General features: G+C 47.4%; 1 protein-coding gene across 1 annotated transcript in view; it reads left to right on the plus strand.

Annotated features, from left to right (window-relative positions):
- Positions 1–20,638, plus strand: part of fbln1 (fibulin 1) — a 96,760-nt gene extending 76,122 nt beyond the window's left edge. Inside the window, exon 17 of the mRNA XM_084334620.1 lies at positions 19,927–20,638. Coding sequence (XP_084190746.1) covers positions 19,927–20,066 — 140 coding nt within the window. The 3' untranslated portion in view covers positions 20,067–20,638. The remainder of the gene's footprint in view (positions 1–19,926) is intronic.
- The last annotated feature ends 629 nt before the right edge of the window (positions 20,639–21,267 follow it).

The raw sequence follows: 21,267 nt of genomic DNA on the forward strand, positions 1-21,267 counted from the left end.
CGGATGGCGTTGGATATATATCTTATATATATAAACAATATACAAGTTATACAAATTAATAAACGCAGACTTTCAGTATTTATCTGGACCTTCAGAACAGCCGCCTCCTAATTAGTCCGTACCTAATTAGTAAATAAATGGGCACAGATTAAAATTAAAGTCAAGTCAACTTCTCCATAATGTGCTATGGGGAGTTGGAAATAATCTATAAATTCAGCGGGTTATCGTCGTCGTCAGGGGAGTCAGGGATCTCCGGCAGCTCTATCAACTTGGCTACTGGTCTGGTGTAGGTCCGCCCTTGGACGATGACTTCTGCCGCTCTGACCTTCCCATCGGAACCAGTAATCACTCTGCTTACACGGCCGGCCGGCCACGTAGCTCGGGGTAGTGACTGGTCTATTATCATCACGACGGTATTCACTGTCAGGTTGTCCCTGTCTTTAACCCACTTCTGACGGGCTTGAAGGGATGGTAGATAGTGTAGGAGGAAGCGGGCCCAAAACTGGTCGGCCAGTACTTGGCTGTGTCTCCACATCCTCCGGCCGTTCATCTCGTCCTGTCTGTACACCGTCTGAGGAAGGGCAGGGTCCAGCCGCCCCATCAAGAGGTAGTTTGGGGTGATGGGGTCGAGCTCTGGGGCTAAGGTGAGGAGTCGACTGTCTGAGGGGACTGGCTTTTCCCCTCTCAGACAATCTAGTTCTTCTGGGAATGAGTCTCTTTGGGCTCTCTTTAGTAGAAGAAGTTCTGCTTCCTCGTAGTTCGATGCGTCGAGGTCTGTGGTGGGGGGAAGTTCCGGGTGGTGCCATAAGAATGTCCTTTTCTGAGCACTCTCAAAGGTTAAACAGTCGTCTAGGTCCGGGTCCGTTGGAGCCGGGGCTTGAGTCAGCCCGCAGAACATAGACTTCTTTATCTCTGACTCATCTTGGTTCGCCTCCCGTGGTGTGAGGATAGGCCACTTCTCCTCCGGGAGCTTGAGGAACTCAGGACCATCACTGTAAGGGTTAGGACGTGTGAGGTCGTCTAGGGACATCCGTGTGATGACATCCGCCGGGTTCTGCTTGGTGTCAACGTATCTCCAACATGCTGCTCCTACCAGGTCTTGGATTTCGGTTACTCGGACTCCGACGAAAACCTTGTACCGACAGGAGTCGGACTGGATCCAGGTGAGCACGGTCATGGAGTCTGACCATAGGATGATCTCACGCACCAGTATGGTGAGTTCACTTTGTATCATCTTTGCGAGTTGCGCGCCTACCAGAGCTGCGCAGAGCTCTAGTCGCAGGATCGACTGCTGCTTGCGGGGAGCTATCCTCGAGCGTGCCAGGACGAAGGCTACGTGGACTCCTCCTCCCTCTTCTCGGGCTCTCAGGTAGGCCACCGATCCGTACGCCACTTCAGAGGCGTCGCTGAAGACGTGCAGGTCTATCTGACACGTCTCCAACCGCACTCTAGGGGGGAAGTAACTCCGTTGGATGGTCACATCTCGGAGTAAGACAAGTTCATCCTCCCATTCTCTCCATGTGAAAGCCAGGTGCTCGGGTATGGGGTCGTCCCAGCCCTGCTCCTTGTCCCACAGTTCTCTCACCAGCATCTTCGCCCGAGTGGTGTAGGGGAGGATACATCCCATTGGGTCGTACTGGCTGGCGAGTGTTCGGTACACACTCCGCCGAGTGGTCAGTCTAGTCTTGGACGTCTCCTGATCCGTCCTCAGGGGTGTGTGTCTGTAGTGAAGCGAGTCCATCTTGAAACGCCAGACGAGGCCCAGGGTCATCTCTTGCGCTTCGCCTGGGGTGTGCGCCATCCAGGTCTCGCTGCTCGCGGCCTTGGTCTCTGGAGGGAGGCTTCGGAGGACTTGAGGGTCACTGCTGGCCCATTGTCTGAGGTCGAATCCACCTTTGGCCAATGAAGCTCGTAGCTTCAGTAGGATGCTCTCTGCTTCTTCTGGCGTAGATACGCTCTGTAGGCAGTTGTCCACTTAGAAACTTCTTTCCACGCTGTGTCGGACCTCCTCGTCGGCTCCGGGGTCTTTGGCCACGTGCTTCTGTAACGCGAACGTGGCGCAGCACGGGCTGCAGGTGGTGCCGAATGGGAGTACCTCCCATTGGTATATCGAGGGTTGTTCGTCGTCGAGCCTCTCTCTCCACAGGAACCTCAGTAGAGGCTTGTCTTCCTCCATCAGTCGGACTTGTAGGAACATTCCCTTGATGTCGCCGCTGATGGCCACTTTGTCCTGACGAAAACGTATCAGTACGCCGAGGAGGGAGGGTCCGAGTGTCGGGCCGGGCAGGAGCAGGTTATTCAGATTCTGTTGTCCAATCTGATAACTGCAATTGAACACGATGCGGTTCTTTCCGTTGTGGGTGACCTTGTGGTGGGGCACGTACCATGACTCTGTCGTCCTTTCTGCCTCGTGGTCATCGATTTTCTTTATATGGCCAGCCGTGATCAGCTTCTCGATCTCGGCGCGATATATCGTTGCTTGGGGGGGGTCTTTGGCGAGGCGCCGCTCAGTGCTCTGTAGGTAGTGGTGTGTCGCTTCCTTCGGCACGTGCAGAGTGGGCATCCCTTCCCGCCTCAAGAGTGGGGTCGTGTATCTTAGCACTCCGTCGACCTCGACCCTCGTAGTCTTCTGCTCGAGTAGAACTATGGCATACTTGTCCTCCTTTGACCGAACCATTTTGCGTTCGTTCTTGAATGGCAGTGAGTCTAGTGTCCATAGCCTCTCAACGTGCTGCAAGAGGGTATTGTCTGGGTCGCTCACCTTGGTGTAAAGGCAGCGTGTGGACGTTGGTCGGTTGGAAGGCCCGGAGAGAGGGCCTTGGAGCGTCCAGCCCAGTCGGGTCTTAACCACGGCTGGGCATCCTCTGGGTCCGATGTGGACCGCGTCCGTGGGGACGATAAGGTCTGCGTGGTCGGAGCCTATGAGCAGGGTCAGTGTAGCGCCGTCGATGAGCGGTATGGGCAGTCGGCCTAGGTGTTCGTACTTCTCCCTCAGCTGTGGGATGGGGTAATCGTAGCGTGACAAACCTATGTCGTAGCTTGTGAACGCCTTGTTGATGCTGTACCGCTTCTCGGGCTGATCGATCGCTGCTATGGTGAACCAGACATTTTCACCCTTTATTGTCTTTAAGTCTCGACGAATGGTACGGATTGTCATGGTCTCCTCTGGACCCCGCAAGTCCAACTGGGTCGCGGCAGATGCGAGGAGGAGAGTCTTCTCCGACCCGTTGTCGAGGACGGCGTAGGTGTCGAGTATCTTGTCCCCGTGACTGAGGAGTACTCGTACCACCTTGAGGAGCACCCGGGAGCTCCCACTCTTCGCGGGGTCAATGTAGAGTACTTCTGCTCTCGAGCTGCTTTGTGGGGCGTGTTTCCGCTTGTTGCTCTCGTGCAGTGCTTCGAGGTGGGCGCCGTCACACTTGCCACACTTCTTCTTAAGGTGGCATTCGGCTGCCATGTGGCTGCGCGCACAGCGGAAACAGCGGCGGTTTGCTTTAATCCATTGACTTACGTCATCGGCGGTCAGTTTCTTGAATGCGTCGCACTGTGACAGCCAGTGTTCGTTGTCGCAATATTGGCATGCGATCTTCCATTTTCCCTTAGCAGGGGGGTTATGACTCTTCTGTCGTGGCACCGACTCGGCCTGGTGCATCACGGTGATGGGCCTGCTTTGGTCTTTAAACCTTCTCGGTCCCTCTTTAATGTTCGAGCCACCCCATGCGAAGGTGTCAATCCTTAGACTGCTAACCTCCCTGGCTAGGAAGTCAGCAAGGTCCAGGAGTGATTGTTCTGGGCCATTAGGGTCACGGTGGTTTCTTTGCCGCCGAAAACGCTCTTGGCGGAATGGGGGGAGCTTCTCTAATATACGCTCCACGTTGGAGTTGGCGTACAACTCGTACATCCCCTTCTCTCGTTGTGACCCGAGCATCCCTACCAGGGATTGTACTTTGACGGATAGGTCGTCCAGGGCTCGATTGTCTTTAGCTGGGGGGAGACGTTCAATCTCACGTATCTCCTGAATGACATAGTCCCATGTACGTCCGTAACGTGCGTCGAGGGCCACCAGGGCATCAGAATAGGGAGTCTGTGAATTGGAGTATGCCAGCGCTATGTTGTGCGCTCTAGTTACCTTGAGGTGCTTAAGGAGGATGGCATACTTGTATGACTCGTCCTGTACTCCGGACATAATTGTCTCTAGGCAGATACGCAGTTCGGTATACTGCGCTCTGTCTTCTCTTGTGAAGTCTGGGAATGTGGGTGTCCCAATGTAGGATGCCATGGATGGCTGTGACTCCTTGGCGAGTCTCCCCGTACGTGGGGTCGTTGGTTCGTGCTGGGCGGGAACCAGAGACTGGGCCCCCAGGCACTGTTCCTCGGTGCTGTCTGTTGCTCGAACTCCCCACTGGGACGGGTTGGGGGTTCATAACGCCTCGCGTCGGGACTGAGACCGGGGCTGCACTGTTCCTCCTGGTCTGAGATGGGTGCGTGCGGGTGGGCTTTCTGTCGTCCCTCGTCCTCCGCTAGGCTTTGTAGTCGCTCGGTTAGCTGCTCTGCAACGTAAGCAGGTTCTTCCCGTAGGCTGGGTCCCGTGTAGCTTTGTCGGGGAGGGGAGGGTGCCCTCGACCCGTGTCGTGATGATCTCCGGGAGCTCCTGGTGGAAGAGTGGGGAGTCACCCTCTGGAGCGCTTGCTCCATCATTTGTGCTTGTAGACGGTCTCGCTCCGCCTCGCACTGTGCATTGGCTGTGTCGCGCTGCGCATCGCGCTGTGCATTGGCGCGGTCTCGCTCCATGGTTTCTTGAGCCTGGAGGCGCCTCTCTTCCAGTCTGAGATGTATCGCGGCGTCAGCCTGGAGGCGACTCTCTTCCAGTCTGAGGTGTTCGCGCTCACTCTCTCGTTGCGCCTGGAGACGGGCGCGCTCACCCTCTTGTTGCGCCTGGAGGCGGTCACGCTCACCCTGGAGGCGGTCTCTTTCCGCTGAAGCGGTTAGCATGGCGATCAGGACTTGCGTTAGCCTCTGGTCGGCCTCGCTTGGGGATGACGCTGATGATGGTGATCTGGAGTTGGCAGGGCTGGTTGGTGACCTGGTCTCCTTACGCGCTCCGAGGTCCATCTCGGGGGCGCTGTACTTTGTCTTCTCCCGCGCTCCGAGGTCCATCTCGGGGGCGCAGTGCTCTTTTCTCTGGTGCGCTCCGAGGTCCATCTCGGGGGCGCATTCTTTATCCTCTTGCGCTCCGAGGTCCATCTCGGGGGCGCATTCTTTACCTTCTTGCGCTCCGAGGTCCATCTCGGAGGCGCAGTCTTTATCTTCTTGCGCTCCGAGGTCCATCTCGGGGGCGCGGTGGTCTATGGGCATAGTCAAGTCATGTCCCGCTTGTCCCCCCCCGTGAGCTAAGTCAGTTTCACTTAAACTAGCTTGGGTCTCTACCGGTGGGGTTGACAGGTCGTTTAGGTTGGGCATACTTAAGCGACTAATTTTATCCTTGCTTAACGTCCTCGTAGATAAGCTAGGAGGTAAATCTACAGCGTAGTTATCCAAGTGGGGAGGGGGCTGACGCTGGCGCCTAGGGCGCTCTAATGGGGGAGAGCCGTTTGGAGAGTGTCCGCCGCTGGCCATATTATTATTAATATGATTATTATTACTGATCGAAGGACAAAGGACCAATTGTAGCTAAGGGGCTACACAACCCGGACTGTATTAAAAGATTGTTTAGATTAAACCACTACTAAAGAATATTACTTGCCAGACAGTACAGTTAGATAAATATGGCAGACACTCAATTGACGGCACGGGGACAAGGATACCAAGTTTACAGTATTTTAATCGTCATATCAATATACAACTGAATTATCACGTTTCTCTTTTAATAGTAGAATGTCAGAGTATCAAAGTCAGTGGTAATGAATATTTCCTAGGTTAAGAATACTCGACCGGAGCTCTGCAGGGAGTGAGAAGAGGTGATACGGGGCAAAGCAAGGGGGTAGCTGGAGACGATGATTTCCCTCTGGAGTTGTAAGCTCCGGAGGAATTGAATAATGGTCGGATAATCCTGTGGTCACTGAAGAAAAGGGGTCTCGTACGGAAACGGTCCTTGTAATCCTAGTGCCCGATGGCAGGGTTAATAGCTCTTAATCCAAAAGCCCGATGGCATAGATGGTAGCTAGCTAGCTTCGTTTGTACTGGAAGCTAGCCCGAGGACGGTCTTCAGGGAGTAGTTAGATCCAAACGCAGATGGTTTTAACTATACGTTTCTCCACGTTACTTCGCTTACACAAGTCACTATACTGCGCCAATAATGGCTCTACAATATTATAGTCGTATCTAAGTAGCTACTAGCTATCCGTAACGATACACCGCTGGTAGGTCTGCGTACAACTGTACCGGACGTATTACGATCTCGCTCTGCTGCTTCTCCTGTTCTGATACTGCCGACTCGTTACTTCCACTGCTGTTAGGTTACTGCTCCACTGTTCACTCTGCGGTTGCTTGCGCCATCTACAATATATATACTCAGACTGATTTCTAGGGCGCAGCCGATTTACCTGTCCAGAATCAATGCGCCTGCTATGGGCAAGTCTGAACTTGCCCGGACATGTCTTTGAACTCTGTCTGGGGGGCTTGTCTAGTGGCGCCTCCAATGTCAAGGGCGGGACCCAATGAGGCGAGCGAAGAATACTATGGTGCAAACGGATGGCGTTGGATATATATCTTATATATATAAACAATATACAAGTTATACAAATTAATAAACGCAGACTTTCAGTATTAATCTGGACCTTCAGAACACACGCTGTTCCTCGATCTGCTGCCACAAGACGAGGGAACATCAGAATAGACCCGACGTGTCGTTGGAACATACCCTGAAGATGCCAGGGGTAAGCAAATCTCCGTAAGTACCCAATATTATCTAAACTTTTTCAAATCAACTAGTTGCATAGGGCGACTTGCATCCGCTATGATGGAAACAAAATTAGAGGAAGAGTGAGTGGTGGCCATGCCCAGTCCTATGCAGCACGCCACTAAGGGGCGGGGCCTGGCAGGTGAGGGGTGTATTTTGGGTTTATTCGTTGATGGAGTACAATAGGTACATGAGATGAGGTATATCTCGGTATGGCTTAAGAGCGGGACACGATGCAAGTACGCTATATAACTGCTCCACTGGGGGCACTGGTGCTACCAACCTCCTCACTATTTAGGATCAATGGGCAGCCACACAGTGCACTTGTACCAACTCCAGTTCTACTGCCAGTTGGTCAAGGACAATGGCAGGAGTATACCTAGCATGCATGTCTTTTATATGGTGTGGGGGAAACCGGAGTAAACCCACGCAAACACAGAGAGAACACGCTCCACACAGAAATGCCCCCTGCTGGGTTTTGAACCAACCAGAACCTTCCTGCTGTGAGGCAACACTGCTAACCACTGCGCCACCATGCCGCCCCAACATATACTGTATATAGCTATAGTTATATACCCTATTTATAGATCTGTCAAAAACATTTGATCCGGTCGACCATTCTCTTCTTTTAAATAGACTACACAGTGTTGCTTTTGATGCAAAGGCTTGCAGTTTGTTTCAGAGCTATTTGTCTGAGAGACTTCAGTGTGTGAAAACTCACTCAAAAGCCCAATAAGAGTTCTTACCGATCACAAAAGGCATCCCGCTGGGATCAATCCTGGATCCTGTCTTATTTACCATTTTTTATTAATGATATTGTCTAGTCTTTGAGTGTATATCAAGTTCATCTTTGTGTGGTTATTATTATGACTATTGTATTGCTGACTCTGGACAACTAGCCATTGAGAACCCGCAACTCTCATTTAATGCTCTGCAAGATTCAGTTATTGGCCTTAAACTTACATAATGCAAGCTAAATTCACAATATTCTCTAGGGTTAAAGATATTGTTACAATGATTTGGATATATTGACTGTGAATGGGGTCTGCCACCAAAAGAGTTACAGAACACAAATATCATGTCATCTGGCTTGATGCGAAATGTACAATGAAATACCATATAAACAATATTGCCAGTAATTGCAACAAAATGTACTTCTTGTAAAGGAACAGAATCAGCTTCCCAATGATTAGCTGAAAGACGATGGTTGAAGCCGTTTCTGTCTTGGATTATGGAGACATGATTTATAGAAATGCTGCTCCTTCCACTTTGAAACTTCTAGACACAGTCTATCATTCTGCTCTAGAGACGCCTTTAAAGGAAAACTCCAACATTTGGGGAAATTAGCTTATTTGCCATCTACCCTGGAGTTAGACAAGAAGATACATACCTTTTTCTTCTCTGTGCATGCAGTAGGAGTAGGAAGACATGCACCGTTAGCCTAGCTTAGCGTCAGTCACTGGAAGTAGGTTCCTCCATTAGCCTAGTTCCCAACGTCTTCCTACTCCTACTGCATAGAGAAGAAAAAGGTATGCATCTTCTTATCTAACTCCAGGGTAGATGGCAAATAAGCTAATTTCCCAAAATGTTGGAGTTTTCCTTTAACCAATAACTGGAGAGCATGGACTGGTCAGATGAGCTCAATGGTACACTAGTTGAAGAAACTTGGCTTGGATTCAAAACCAAATTCACGACAATACTTAACAACATGGCCCCCCTAAGAACCACCAGGGTTAAAAATCGTGCTGAGCCATGGATGCACACTGAAATACTGACCGCTATGAAAACCAGAGACAACAAATGCTCTGAACTTCATAAAAGTCAGACAAAGCTTACCAAAAGCTTAAACAGTGAACTCCAAGCCCATGTGGTTGAACTCAAAATTCAAAGAAACAGACTAAGAAATGACATAAACATCACGATCAAAACCGCACAAAAAGAATTCATCATGACAAAACTGAGGAAAACAAAAACAAAGCCTGTGAACTTTGGAAATTACTCAACAACCAACTAGGCTGCAGCAAAAAACTAAAAACCAGATTTACAAACATAAACATAAAGACAGAAAACACTCTTATCACAGACAAGCTGGATGTGGCCAAATACCTAAACATATTCTTTACAAACATAGCCACGACACTGGTTAATAAACTGCCCTCCCACTCTGGGCATTTTGGGGTAAAACACATAGTAGACTACTACAAAAACCTAGGGTTCCGCAAAGACGACTTCAAACTTGAAATGGTAACAACAGATGAGGTACTCAAAAAACTGAGCGCCCTCCAACCTAACAACCTAACTGGCCATGACAACATCCCCTCCAAATTCCTCAGAGACTCAGCAGCCGCCATCACCCCAGTCATCACACACATAATAAACCCTCCATAAAACAGGGACACGTCCCCAAGGACTTCAAAATTGCGAGAGTGACCCCCCTGCACAAAAAAGGCAGCAAATTAGACCCAGGCAACTACCGCCCTGTTTCTATTCTTACCTCCCTCTCGAAAGTCATGGAATTTTTCTACGAACAGGTTGAAAAGTACCTTGCGGAAAAAAAATCTAATCTACGAATTCCAATTTGGCTTCAGAACATCCCACTCCACTGACACATGCCTTCTCTATTTGAACGACCACATCAAACAAGAGGTGGACGTGGGCAAATACTGCGGCATGGTCATGCTGGACCTACAAAAGGCCTTCGACACTGTCAATCACTCCATTCTGATTGACAAGCTAAAAGCAATTGGTTTTGATTAGGGATGTCCGATATTATCGGCCGATATTGGCATTAAAATGTGATATCGGAAAATATCGGTATCGGTTTTCAAAAAATAATAATAATAATAATATTTTTTAATTTTTTTTACATTTCTATAGAAATGATGTCCGATATTATTGGCCTACAGATATTATCGGCCGATATCGGCATTAAAATGTTATATCGGTTGATATCGGTATCGGAAATTAAGAGTTGGACAATATCGGTATCGGTAAAAAAGCCAATATCGAGCATCCCTAGTTTTGATAGTCTATCAGTGAGCTGGATGCAATCCTACCTGGAGGGGAGAGAACAGATGGTGGAGGTAACCCCCCTCCCAGTGAGCTGTGGTGTTCCACAAGGAAGCATATACTAGTTTTGATTTTGATTTTATTAGGGATCCCCATTAGCTGGTGCCATAGCAACCAGCTAGTCTTCCTGGGGTCCACACACAAAAAAACATACAAAAACAATTATTATTTCAAAAACAAAATTATTAAAAGTCAGTACACACAATGCATAATGAAACTACTGTAACAATTAAGATAGCTAAAATTACATTACAGTGTAAAACAAAAACAAAAAATTACTTTACAGTGTTAAAAACAATTTAAGATTATTTTAAAAAGTGAATCTACTGTAAATGCAGCAGAGGTTTTGAGGCAGGTTATTCCAAAGAGTTAATGCTCTAAAAATAAAAGATCTCATTAAAGCGTTGGCTTTAGGACCTGGCAATTCAAGCTGCCCACTACTGGAACCTCTAGTGCACAGTTAATGCTTGTGCACAGTATTACTAAAAACAATCTGATTATGTATAAAAACAAGAGTTTTACTGCTCATGACCAACTTGAACAGCACAAGTATATTAAAAAGACAATCTATTTTCAACGTTAAGCCAAGAGAGTCGGGCATGCATACGGCTCACATTAGACCTTAGTGAGCAGCCCAGTACCAACCATGCTGCCCTGTTCTGGACCACCTGGAGCTTCCTGAGGTCACCACTGGCAGCAGATGACCACATCGCAGAGCAATAGTCAAGATGACATAAAACTAAACTTTGCACTATCTGACATAAAAGGGGACGGGCAACAAAAGAAGCACATTTCCTGGAAATACCAATTGCTCTTCCCATTTTTTAAAACAATATAATTAATATACTAGGACCGCTACTGTTCCTAATTTATGCAAATGACATGTCGTCAGCTTGTGACTGCAACTTGTTCCTGTTCGCGGACGACTCAGCCCTGCTGGTCTCAAGAACAAGTTACAAGTTGAAAAAACCCTCAGCTCGGAACTAGGCAAAATCTGCATCTGGCTTGCTGATAACAAACTATCATTATACCTGGGTAAAACAGATTCCATTCTCTTCGGTTCAAATAACAAACTCAGCAAGACCAACAGCTTCTCTGTTACAGTGGGGTGACAATATTGTCACAAGGAAAAGATGAAAGATGAAATCAACCAACAAACTCGATTCTTGTACCGGATCTCCTCTCTGGTAAACAAGAATACCCTGAAGACTCTGGCAGGAGCACTCATTCAAGGGTACTACGACTATGCTTGCACCTCATGGTACCAAAGCACCTCAAAGGCGCTAAAAACAAAATTACAAACATCTCAAAACAAACTGGTCAGACTACTGCTTGACCTTACTCCTAGAACCCACCTCACCCCTGCCCACTTTGACAACCTAGGATGGCTTAGAGTAGACGACAGAGTACAGCAACTTGCAATGGGCCTGGTCTACAAGATACACTACACGACTAAGGTACCCATGTACATGTCAAAATACTTCCCAAAGGTCAGTGAATACCATGATCACAACACCAGAGGGAGCTCCAGAAATCATGTTAAACCCAGATTCGGCTCAAACAAGGGACTAAACACGTTTCCTAATTATGCCACATCAATGTGGAACTCCCTACCCACAGCTGTAAAGGAATGTGAATCACTACCCACTTTCAAAACCACTCTCAAAGAACACCTACGGGAGACTGCAATTCGAAACTGGCCCCTGTAAATGTCCTAACGCAACTCCCTCCAATGTACAACAAATGTCCTATTAAACCCAATAATACACGAGACCCTCTTCTTGGGACCAAGTAAGGTTTAGTCGAGAATCCAATGTACAGTTACCCCCACACCCCGCCTGGTCTGCATCCCCTTAACAATTGTGTGTATTGAGCTGTACTGTATTGTACCCATTCTGCAATCTGTTAATACAATTTTCAATCAATCAATCAATCAATCAAATGACTGAACAGTAGGGGACGGAACAGGACTGAAAATTGTACTCTTACTCTTTCTTCTTTCCTCTGCTAAATCACTTTTTTTCGATGAAACATTTTGAATTAGTAGCCATTCTAATCAAGACATGAATAGAATAAATCATGTTTATCTTGAAGAATATAAATGAAACAAGGTGGAGGCAGACAGTGAAGGTACACAGTGAACCTTTTTGTTTAATGTCTACAATATTTACTTGACTATTTACCTACAATTTCCACACTTTCATGTCCCGTGGACCAGAACACCACGTATGTGATATAACAGTGTAAGAGGGGTGCAGTGTGGAAACAGAAACCTTAACCTAACGTTAACCAGGATGTTAATTTAACCACAAAAGCCGCGGCCACGGAGAAGTGGTAGTGGGAGAACCGTGAAAAAAACATATTTTCGCCATTCGAAGGAAATGCTACAGAATTCGATGTGTAACTTTTAGTTGCATAGCCTGCACATTCCTCATGAGCACACATTGCAGGCAGGATCAAAGAAGGAGGTTGGAGCTGGCGGCTGCACCTTCTTTGCGGGCAGACAATTGTATCAGTGGATGGGACACCACAAGTTGACAAGAATATTCTTTTTGGACCTGAAAGCCAAGCCGTGGGCTGCTTCTTGCTCTGCTCTTCATCAATCAGACCCATCCTCAATGGTCCTGGACAGTCTTCAAGACTGAGGCGCCACAGCAAAATTCCTTCCATTTTAGAATGCAGGTAGAAATATTCCCTTGTGGTAAATATCCTTTCCAGCCAATGAATGCCTTTATGTCATTGGCACAGTGCTGCTAGGCTGCGAGGCGCACAGAGAGATGAATGAAAGTGGAAGTGGACAGTTTGCCTCTAGGCAGGGAGACGGCTCTGCGTTCACGGTCGTCAATGGAGCTGTCCACAGTGTCTGGTGGAATGTAGTCCTACTGTGTGAGACATGAGTGCAACAGAGACACAGTGGGGCTTGTGGCCCTTGCTTGTGGCTGCCTTGGTGAGGTGTTGAGGATAGCAGTGGAGATAAGCAGGCGACTCCTCTGAGAGGCTGTCATGTGGATGAATCATGACATAGCATCAGCAGAGAGCGCGCCAAGCCCATGTGGAATCCCTGCTTGTCACACAGGGGATTATCATGGCTAATGAAAACAGTGTCATCTCCACCTGACAACCCCACACACCCACACCCGGACACAGTGTGTTCTCCACCCGACAACCCCACACACCCACACCCAGACACAGTGTGTTCTCCACCCGACAACCCCACACACCCACACCCAGACACAGTGTGTTCTCCACCCGACAACCCCACACACCCACACCCAGACACAGTGTGTTCTCCACCCGACAACAACCCCACACACCCACACCCAGACACAGTGTGTTCTCCACCCGACAACAACCCCACACACCCACACCCAGACACAGTGTCATCTCCACCCGACAACCCCACACACCCACACCCAGACACAGTGTGTTCTCCACCCGACAACCCCACACACCCACACCCAGACACAGTGTGTTCTCCACCCGACAACCCCACACACCCACACCCAGACACAGTGTGTTCTCCACCCGACAACCCCACACACCCACACCCAGACACAGTGTGTTCTCCACCCGACAACCCCACACACCCACACCCGGACACAGTGTGTTCTCCACCCGACAACCCCACACACCCACACCCAGACACAGTGTGTTCTCCACCCGACAACCCCACACACCCACACCCAGACACAGTGTGTTCTCCACCCGACAACCCCACACACCCACACCCAGACACAGTGTGCTCTCCACCCAACAACAACCCCACACACTCACACCCAGACACAGTGTGTTCTCCACCCGACAACCCCACACACCCACACCCAGACACAGTGTGTTCTCCACCAGACAACCCCACACACCCACACCCGGACACAGTGTGTTCTCCACCCGACAACAACCCCACACACCCACACCCAGACACAGTGTGTTCTCCACCCGACAACAACCCCACACACCCACACCCAGACACAGTGTGTTCTCCACCCGACAACCCCACACACCCACACCCAGACACAGTGTGTTCTCCACCAGACAACCCCACACACCCACACCCAGACACAGTGTGTTCTCCACCCGACAACCCCACACACCCACACCCAGACACAGTGTCATCTCCACCCGACAACCCCACACACCCACACCCAGACACAGTGTGTTCTCCACCCGACAACCCCACACACCCACACCCGGACACAGTGTGTTCTCCACCCGACAACCCCACACACCCACACCCGGACACAGTGTGTTCTCCACCCGACAACCCCACACACCTAGACAACTACAAGATACTGATAGGGGAGATACTGTAGTGGCAAAGATGTGTCTGACGCATGACACACACACACACACAAATAATTGATTCACATACGAATCAAAAAGATATATAATCGTTAGAATCCATTCACAAATTCCAAAATGTTTTCCTTTGAGACCTGTTAACTGGCAACCACAGTCAAATGGGGAAAATAACTTGAGAATCGAAGAATGGAATGGAAATCAAATTGTGAGATTCCCAAATGACTGCACCTCCACTATCGATCTATCTATCTCATATACACACATACAATATGCTCTGAAAGACACCACACAAGCATATCAATAGCTTTTTCAGTATTTTGTGAGATATATTTAAATACTTGTCTCCCTCTCAAGTTCAGTGATCCGCTCAATTTACAATATAACCACATATTCATTATTACTCCTTAGGTCTGTGTGGTTATTATTCCTAATTCACTAATCTATTTTATAATTTTTTTGTGTGTGCATGTAATTTCTTGGCAGTGTAAATAACAAAGACTAAGCTTGTTAAGAAAACAACCAATTTTCCCTCCATTTACGGTATACAGTAGATCCTAACGAGATTCACTTTGGCACAGAGTGGATATTTTTATAACAAATCAAGACCAAAGACACAAAGTCAGCAGGTTATAATGTCAAATTCTCAAAATACATTGTGAAAGTTATAGTTTGTATTCGTTATGGGGCTCAGGGTGGAAAGGTCACTGGTCACTGCAAAGGTTGTGGTGAAGATAATGTTGCATGTTATGTCGTCCCGACTTCTTCGTCCCACAACCACCAAACAGAAAGTCCAAGAAAAGAACCAACCTTTCCCTCAGGCTACGACCCAATGATGTCACAACTCAGCAAGTGACACCATCCAGCAATGACCCATGGTTCATTTAAGATATCTGTAAATATGACTCATAGCTAATTGACCTTAAAATATCAAGCCACACAAGCTGGTCTTCCCAGAGCAGGGACACGCAGAACTCCCGCCCCCCTCTTTGGAGTGGTCATGGCCTTGTTTGGATAGTCTGGCCCGACTGGCCGACCAGGGACCAGTGATCAGACCAAACGCAAGAAAGGCCCCTCATGCCATAAGATCCGATCCCCTATTCTCACAGTCAACTGGAACATGGTGCTCTACCTGGCCACTCTCCAATGGTTTTTACTGCAGCGAGCATACATCGCACTACAGCCAGCGTGTCATTATACAATACTGTGGTGAAGCCGATGCATACTTTTCATTTGTCTCTGGTGTTAAACCCGTTCATTTTGGATTTTGTCATACACTTCCTCGCCGAGTTGTAGAAACCAGAAAACCCAGAAATTGTACTGTTTACATGTAACCCTTCAATATTGTAGCCCTCGTGGCCGTAGAGGATGACAAATGCCTCCTGGCATTTGCTTCACTTTGTTTTGTGGCAGTGTCTCCTCCACTACCATGCATTTAAGGCTATTTTCTACTTACGGGGCTATTTCATGGTGTGGCAGAATGTTCCGGGGGGTTTGTGCAGCTGTGTGTTTGATAGGGGCTATTCGAGATGCCTGGGTCACCTCTGCAATCTGCGGGCATATACCTCAGAGAGATGGAACGACATGCTTCGGGGAACACCAGATTCCCCATTCCCAGGCGAACGCTACTGTATTTTCCCCCCAGAATGCCTCAGGCAACCCTCGCAACACATGATATCAGCTTTGAGGGACTGTGAACTTCCCCTTGCTTATTTCATACGAATCTCAGGTAATGATAGCATGGTGGCCAATCAAAGCCAACCTGTTATGTGGTTGTCGGTCTTCGCCTCGCAGCCTAAGTGAAATATCTGAGATGATGATGTGGTTGTGGTTTCACCTCAGGTTCAGTATGAGTATGTTGAGGCCCAGCTGTCATTGCGGATGTTTTGCCTTCGCAGAGGATACAACTGTACTTCTGATGGGAAGCTTACTGAAAGACAGAGACATCGTGTTAGGATTTCACAGAGGATTCCAAGGGGTCAAATAGAACGATTTAGATGCTAGCTCCATTTCACAGAGTTGGACACAGGGGCTGTGTAGTAATATCATAATTGACCCTTTCCGCGCCTTCAGAACAACCAAGTAAAACATAGGCGGAGGTTCTGTAAACCCTGTTGTTTTTTTTTCTTTACATGAATGACCTGTTTCATTCTATGCTACCAGGCACTACTCTAACGGAGACACATTTCACTACCGTCCAAAGAGCTTTGTTTTGTTACTGAAAATACTATACAAAGACGCCATTTAGATTATGTGTTAAGCATTGTGTGATGTCGTTGGGCAGCTTCTCGACCACTTCAGCATATAATCTTTTTTAATTTCTTTTTATCAAATTATTTTTTTATAAATGATTTTTTACATGGAATATAAAACAAAACATGACAGCATGATACAGGAATAATAATAAACAGAACAACACCAGACAATAATAATAATAATAACAATAACAATAATGACAATAGAATAACAGTAGAATAACAAAAGTAATAAACATAATAAATACAAAACCTAAAAATGAAAACAAATTATATTATCACAAACACCACAAAAGACATTAGACATTTCCTCCCCCACTCCCACCAACATATAATTGTGTTCTGTGTTGTTTGTGATTTATTCACGGCGTAAAATTGTTTGACTGCTTTTCATTTAAATATGCTTGAGAAGCTGCATAGCAGATACTTGGCCTCAGTTGACCCTGATTAGGGAAAGTGTTTAGAGCCTCCGTTGGATTTGGGTCATATTTATGATCTGAAACCATCAGTCTTTTCCTAATAAAAATGGGGCTATTGTGGAGTGAAACCCACCCGGCTTTGTGGTGGTCCGTACTGTGTTTTAGAATGACATTTTACTGTGCTTTCGATCATCTTCATTGGGTGTTTGGTTTAGTATTGAACCCTGTGAACTGACAACAATCCAAGTCCATGTGCAAACCGTGAACCTTTTGAACTCAGTTACATGTGCATAGAACGTGCATGGCTAGTCATGAGGCCTATTGACAATTCTCAATATAAGTAATTTCCAGTTCTTTGTCCATTATGTATGTACTGTATGCTTCTGGCTGAGCTGAGAGGCGTGCCACCTCAACTGGCTTTGTGTCTGAAAATCATTTTTCAGTCTCAAACCCCAATGTCTTTTTCCATGTCCTTTATTTTTCTGAACATTAACTGCTGCTGTCGTTAGGTTCAAGCAGAGGTTCCTCTTCTCTGATGGTGCTGACGCTTTGGAAACAATAAAAAACCCCGTCTCGCTCCCCTCTGTCGAGTGTCACTACGCAACAGAGTCCCAAAACACCAAAACAAGGGGGCAACCCTGGTACAAATGGGCCCCATTGCACACTCTTCCAGGCGCTTATCGCTGGAATCTTCTGGAATCTTTAGTGTGGCCACAGTGATCCAACTGGGAGAGAAAGAGAGAGAGAGAGAAAGAGAGAGAGAGAGAAAGAGAGAAAGAGAGAGAGACAGTGGCTACTATAGCTAGTTCCTCCACAGTTAAAGATGGATTCCTGGAGGAATGCCTCCATGGCTGTATTGCGTGACTGCGACTGCTCCCCGCCGTCGAACACATGGGACTCATTTACCCTTGTGGGCAGGCACGTGCATACATAGGGGTGAAGGGGTGCCCGGGCACCTGCCTTTTTCATTTTTCATTAGAAAGTGCCCTTTTTATGCCACCCTCTTTTTTTTTTTTTTTTTTTTTAACTGTTGCACATATAGATATACTGCCCTGCCCTTCCAAATGAAAGATGTCACGATAGAATCTAAATATTAGGTAAAGAAAGAGAAATGCCACCCCTCTTGTAAATAATAGGTCCTTCCAAAAACACGTCGCCAAATCACCCCTCCCCAGCCCCTCCCTGTCTGCTGCTGCCTGGAAAATCACGCAGCTCTCTCTCTCTCTCTCTCTCTCTCTCTCTCTCTCTCTCTCTCTCCCACCTCTTCCTCTATCTCTCCTCTCTCTCTCTCAATCCTCTCCTCTCTCTCCCCTCTCCCTCTCCTCTCCTCTCCCTCTCTCCCGCCCCCTTCTCTCCTCTCCTCTCCCTCTCTCTCTCCTCTCTCCTCTCTCTCTCTCTCAGAATAATTTTGATTGACAGTCGAGTCTGCCAATTACGTCACACGGCTTGCACCCGCCCTGCTGTTCTTAGCACCAATCAATCGGCAAGCACTATTAGTTTTTGACTTCGAGAATGTCAGGACTGTGTGGTGACAAGTTTGACAACAACAAAGCTATAGTGCTAAGTGCTAACAATAAGCTATTTGGCTGGATGCAGTCTGGAGGACAGTGGATATACATCAAGACAACAGTGTGTGACTGTGGGACAGTGGACATAATACTTCATCAAGCCCTCCTGACCACGTTTCAACTAAACAAGGTAGTTAATGCGGTCTCGGTCGGTCGGTCGGTCTCTCTCTCTCTCTCTCTCTCTCTCTCTCTCTCTCTCTCTCTCTCTCTCTCTCTCTCTCTCTCTCTCTCTCTCTCTCTCTCTCTCGCAGCTGTTGGTCTGGAGCGCATATTGTGTTATTAAAGGGATGTAGTTTTGGTGACATCTATCGGTGAAACTGAATGTACCATAGACTTGTATTAACCCCAAAAATCGGGCTCGCGCGCTGCGCGCGCTCGCATTTAACAATTCATGCCCTTTTATCATCTAGGGCACCTGCCTTTCTAAAGTCCTGTGCACGTCCCTGCTTGTGGGCCACAATGATGGTGCCACAAACATCAGGCCCCCTCAGGAAGGGGAGAGAAAGGGGAGAGCAAGGGAGGGGGAGGATCTACCACCACCACCACACAATGCGAATGTCCCAAAGGATGTAGTGGATATCACATAATGGTCGTCACCATTTACCCCCATGGGTAAACATGACATTTATTTTTATTTTTTATTATTACAAGCTCCACACAAAGGCTTCTCAAATTCAGCGTGATACGTCGTCCATTTTATCCCGGTTTAGTTAAATCACAGAGTTGCGATTATAACGAAACCTCTCCAGCACGGGACCCCACCCTGAGACTGCCACCTGATATTACCGCCGGTTGTTAAGGGAAATGAAAGGAGGGAACATTAAAGAACGAAAGGGAGAGCCCGGTCAGAGGACGGAGTGGAGGACAGTGTGGTGATTGTGCTGCCTGACTGCACTCTGGCGATGTCTGTTCAAACAGGCCTGAGCTGAAATGTCACCAGCCCTCCGCAGAGAAAAGGCCCGCTGACAGGCAGTATAAACACTGCTGTTTTTTTCGCCCTGTAATCGCATGTTCACTTAAAAAGGGCTCCCAACAAAATTCCACGGGCATTCGGTAATACTTTGGGTCTCTGTTGCGGTGTGTTTTTCTCCAGGCCGCTTTACTGTGATAGAGGGTGTCTCTCGTCCACAGGGAGATGGTGGGAAGGAGGGAGGTAGGAATCAAGGCCAACTTCTCGTAGAGGGGTTCTGATGTTCCTATCATCACCGTGAAGCCATCCGTGACCAGACTTTGGTTTGCTGCTCGACAACAAGGAATTTTTTACGAGAAAACCCATGTTGCTGTTCATCAAAACAGACCTCAAGACGTGATTGGAAATGACACTTAATGTGTATTAAATGATCAAATGCACTGTGCTGAATTGTCCCTCGTGGTCCATGGTGTCCCACCACGTCATGGCTCCTCTTCTGTGTCTCCTCTAGGGGTGGTGCGGCAGGTGAAGTCACTGATTGGCCCGTTGAACCTGGTGCTGAAGCTGTCGATGAGCAATCTGACCTCCCAGGGAGTGTCCCATCAGAACATCATCAACGTGCACGTGTTTGTCTCTGAGTTCTGGTTCTGAGTTGTGGATGACAAGTTCCACCTCATGTACCAATACAAACCCTGCCTAATTGCACCTTCCTTAAAATAATGATATACAAAAAGAAAGAGATAATCTGTTTAGCTGTTCATGGACTTCAGGGTTACAGTATGTTGGATCCATGGATAGGTCAATGTGTAAACATTTTTATGTTTTAGTTATTTTTTACTAAAATGTTAACATTATATTTGATAACCTTTGACCTTTTTAAATGATGACAGACCACTAGCTGCTTTTTTATTTAGCTTTTTCTTTTCTATGACAAGCTCAGCCTTGAATACATTCCTGCAATGCATCTGGCTCACTAGGGCTAAACATGAAGATAACTTGTACTATAAACAGTCATTTCAGAAACGAGACATCCAGAATGTGATCTGAATCGAAAGTGCCTGCATTGAAAAGACACTGAACGGCATGATGATGAATGAATGCAACACTATACTATTATGAAATTATATACCTTCTTCTTGCGGCATTCACTTTTCTTACTGTATGGTGTTGCTTTAAAGTTTTTTTTGTTGTTGTACGGAATAAACATTATTTTAGTTATGGTATTTAGTTGTTCTTTTTTGGTGGATTGGGAGAAAAGTGATTCAAATACTTACGTATGTACCTTTCATCCTAAATAACACTTAACATCTTAACACATGGTTGGTTTTACTTTTATTCTTTTATTAAACTTTGTTTTGGTTTCCAGTTTGAGCGATGCCGGGTAGGTGGGACATTAAGTAAAGGGACCCGAGGGACGAGAGAAGAGGGTCGCTAGCGGTAGTCAAGGAGAGAAAGTCCGAGGGCACCATAGCTACGACCGCATCCCTAATCACTCCCGTCGGTGAACCAGAACTCTCCTCTACCTCAGACTCGGGGGACATTGAGACGGTGAGCGGAGCAGATGTCAGTAATGGCCTAACTATGCAACTGTAATCATCACTGTGGCCGGGCCTGACCAGAGCCGCCCAGCTCTTCAAAGACAATGGCGGAGGAGGGACATCAATCAGGATCTTGAGTCGTCGACACAGTGATGGAATCTAAGGCTCTGCTGAAGGGGGATATCCTCCTCTGAGGAAATAGAGGCCACCAGGTCAGCCTTGCGGTTGACATGAAAAGGGAGAAGAAAATATGTGTGTGTGTGTGTGTGTGTGTGTGTGTGTGTGTGTGTGTGTGTGTGTGTGTGTGTGTGTGT

Source organism: Notolepis coatsorum (genome assembly GCF_963971535.1).
Source record: "Notolepis coatsorum genome assembly, chromosome: 18".
Classification (NCBI taxonomy): Eukaryota; Metazoa; Chordata; class Actinopteri; order Aulopiformes; family Paralepididae; genus Notolepis; species Notolepis coatsorum.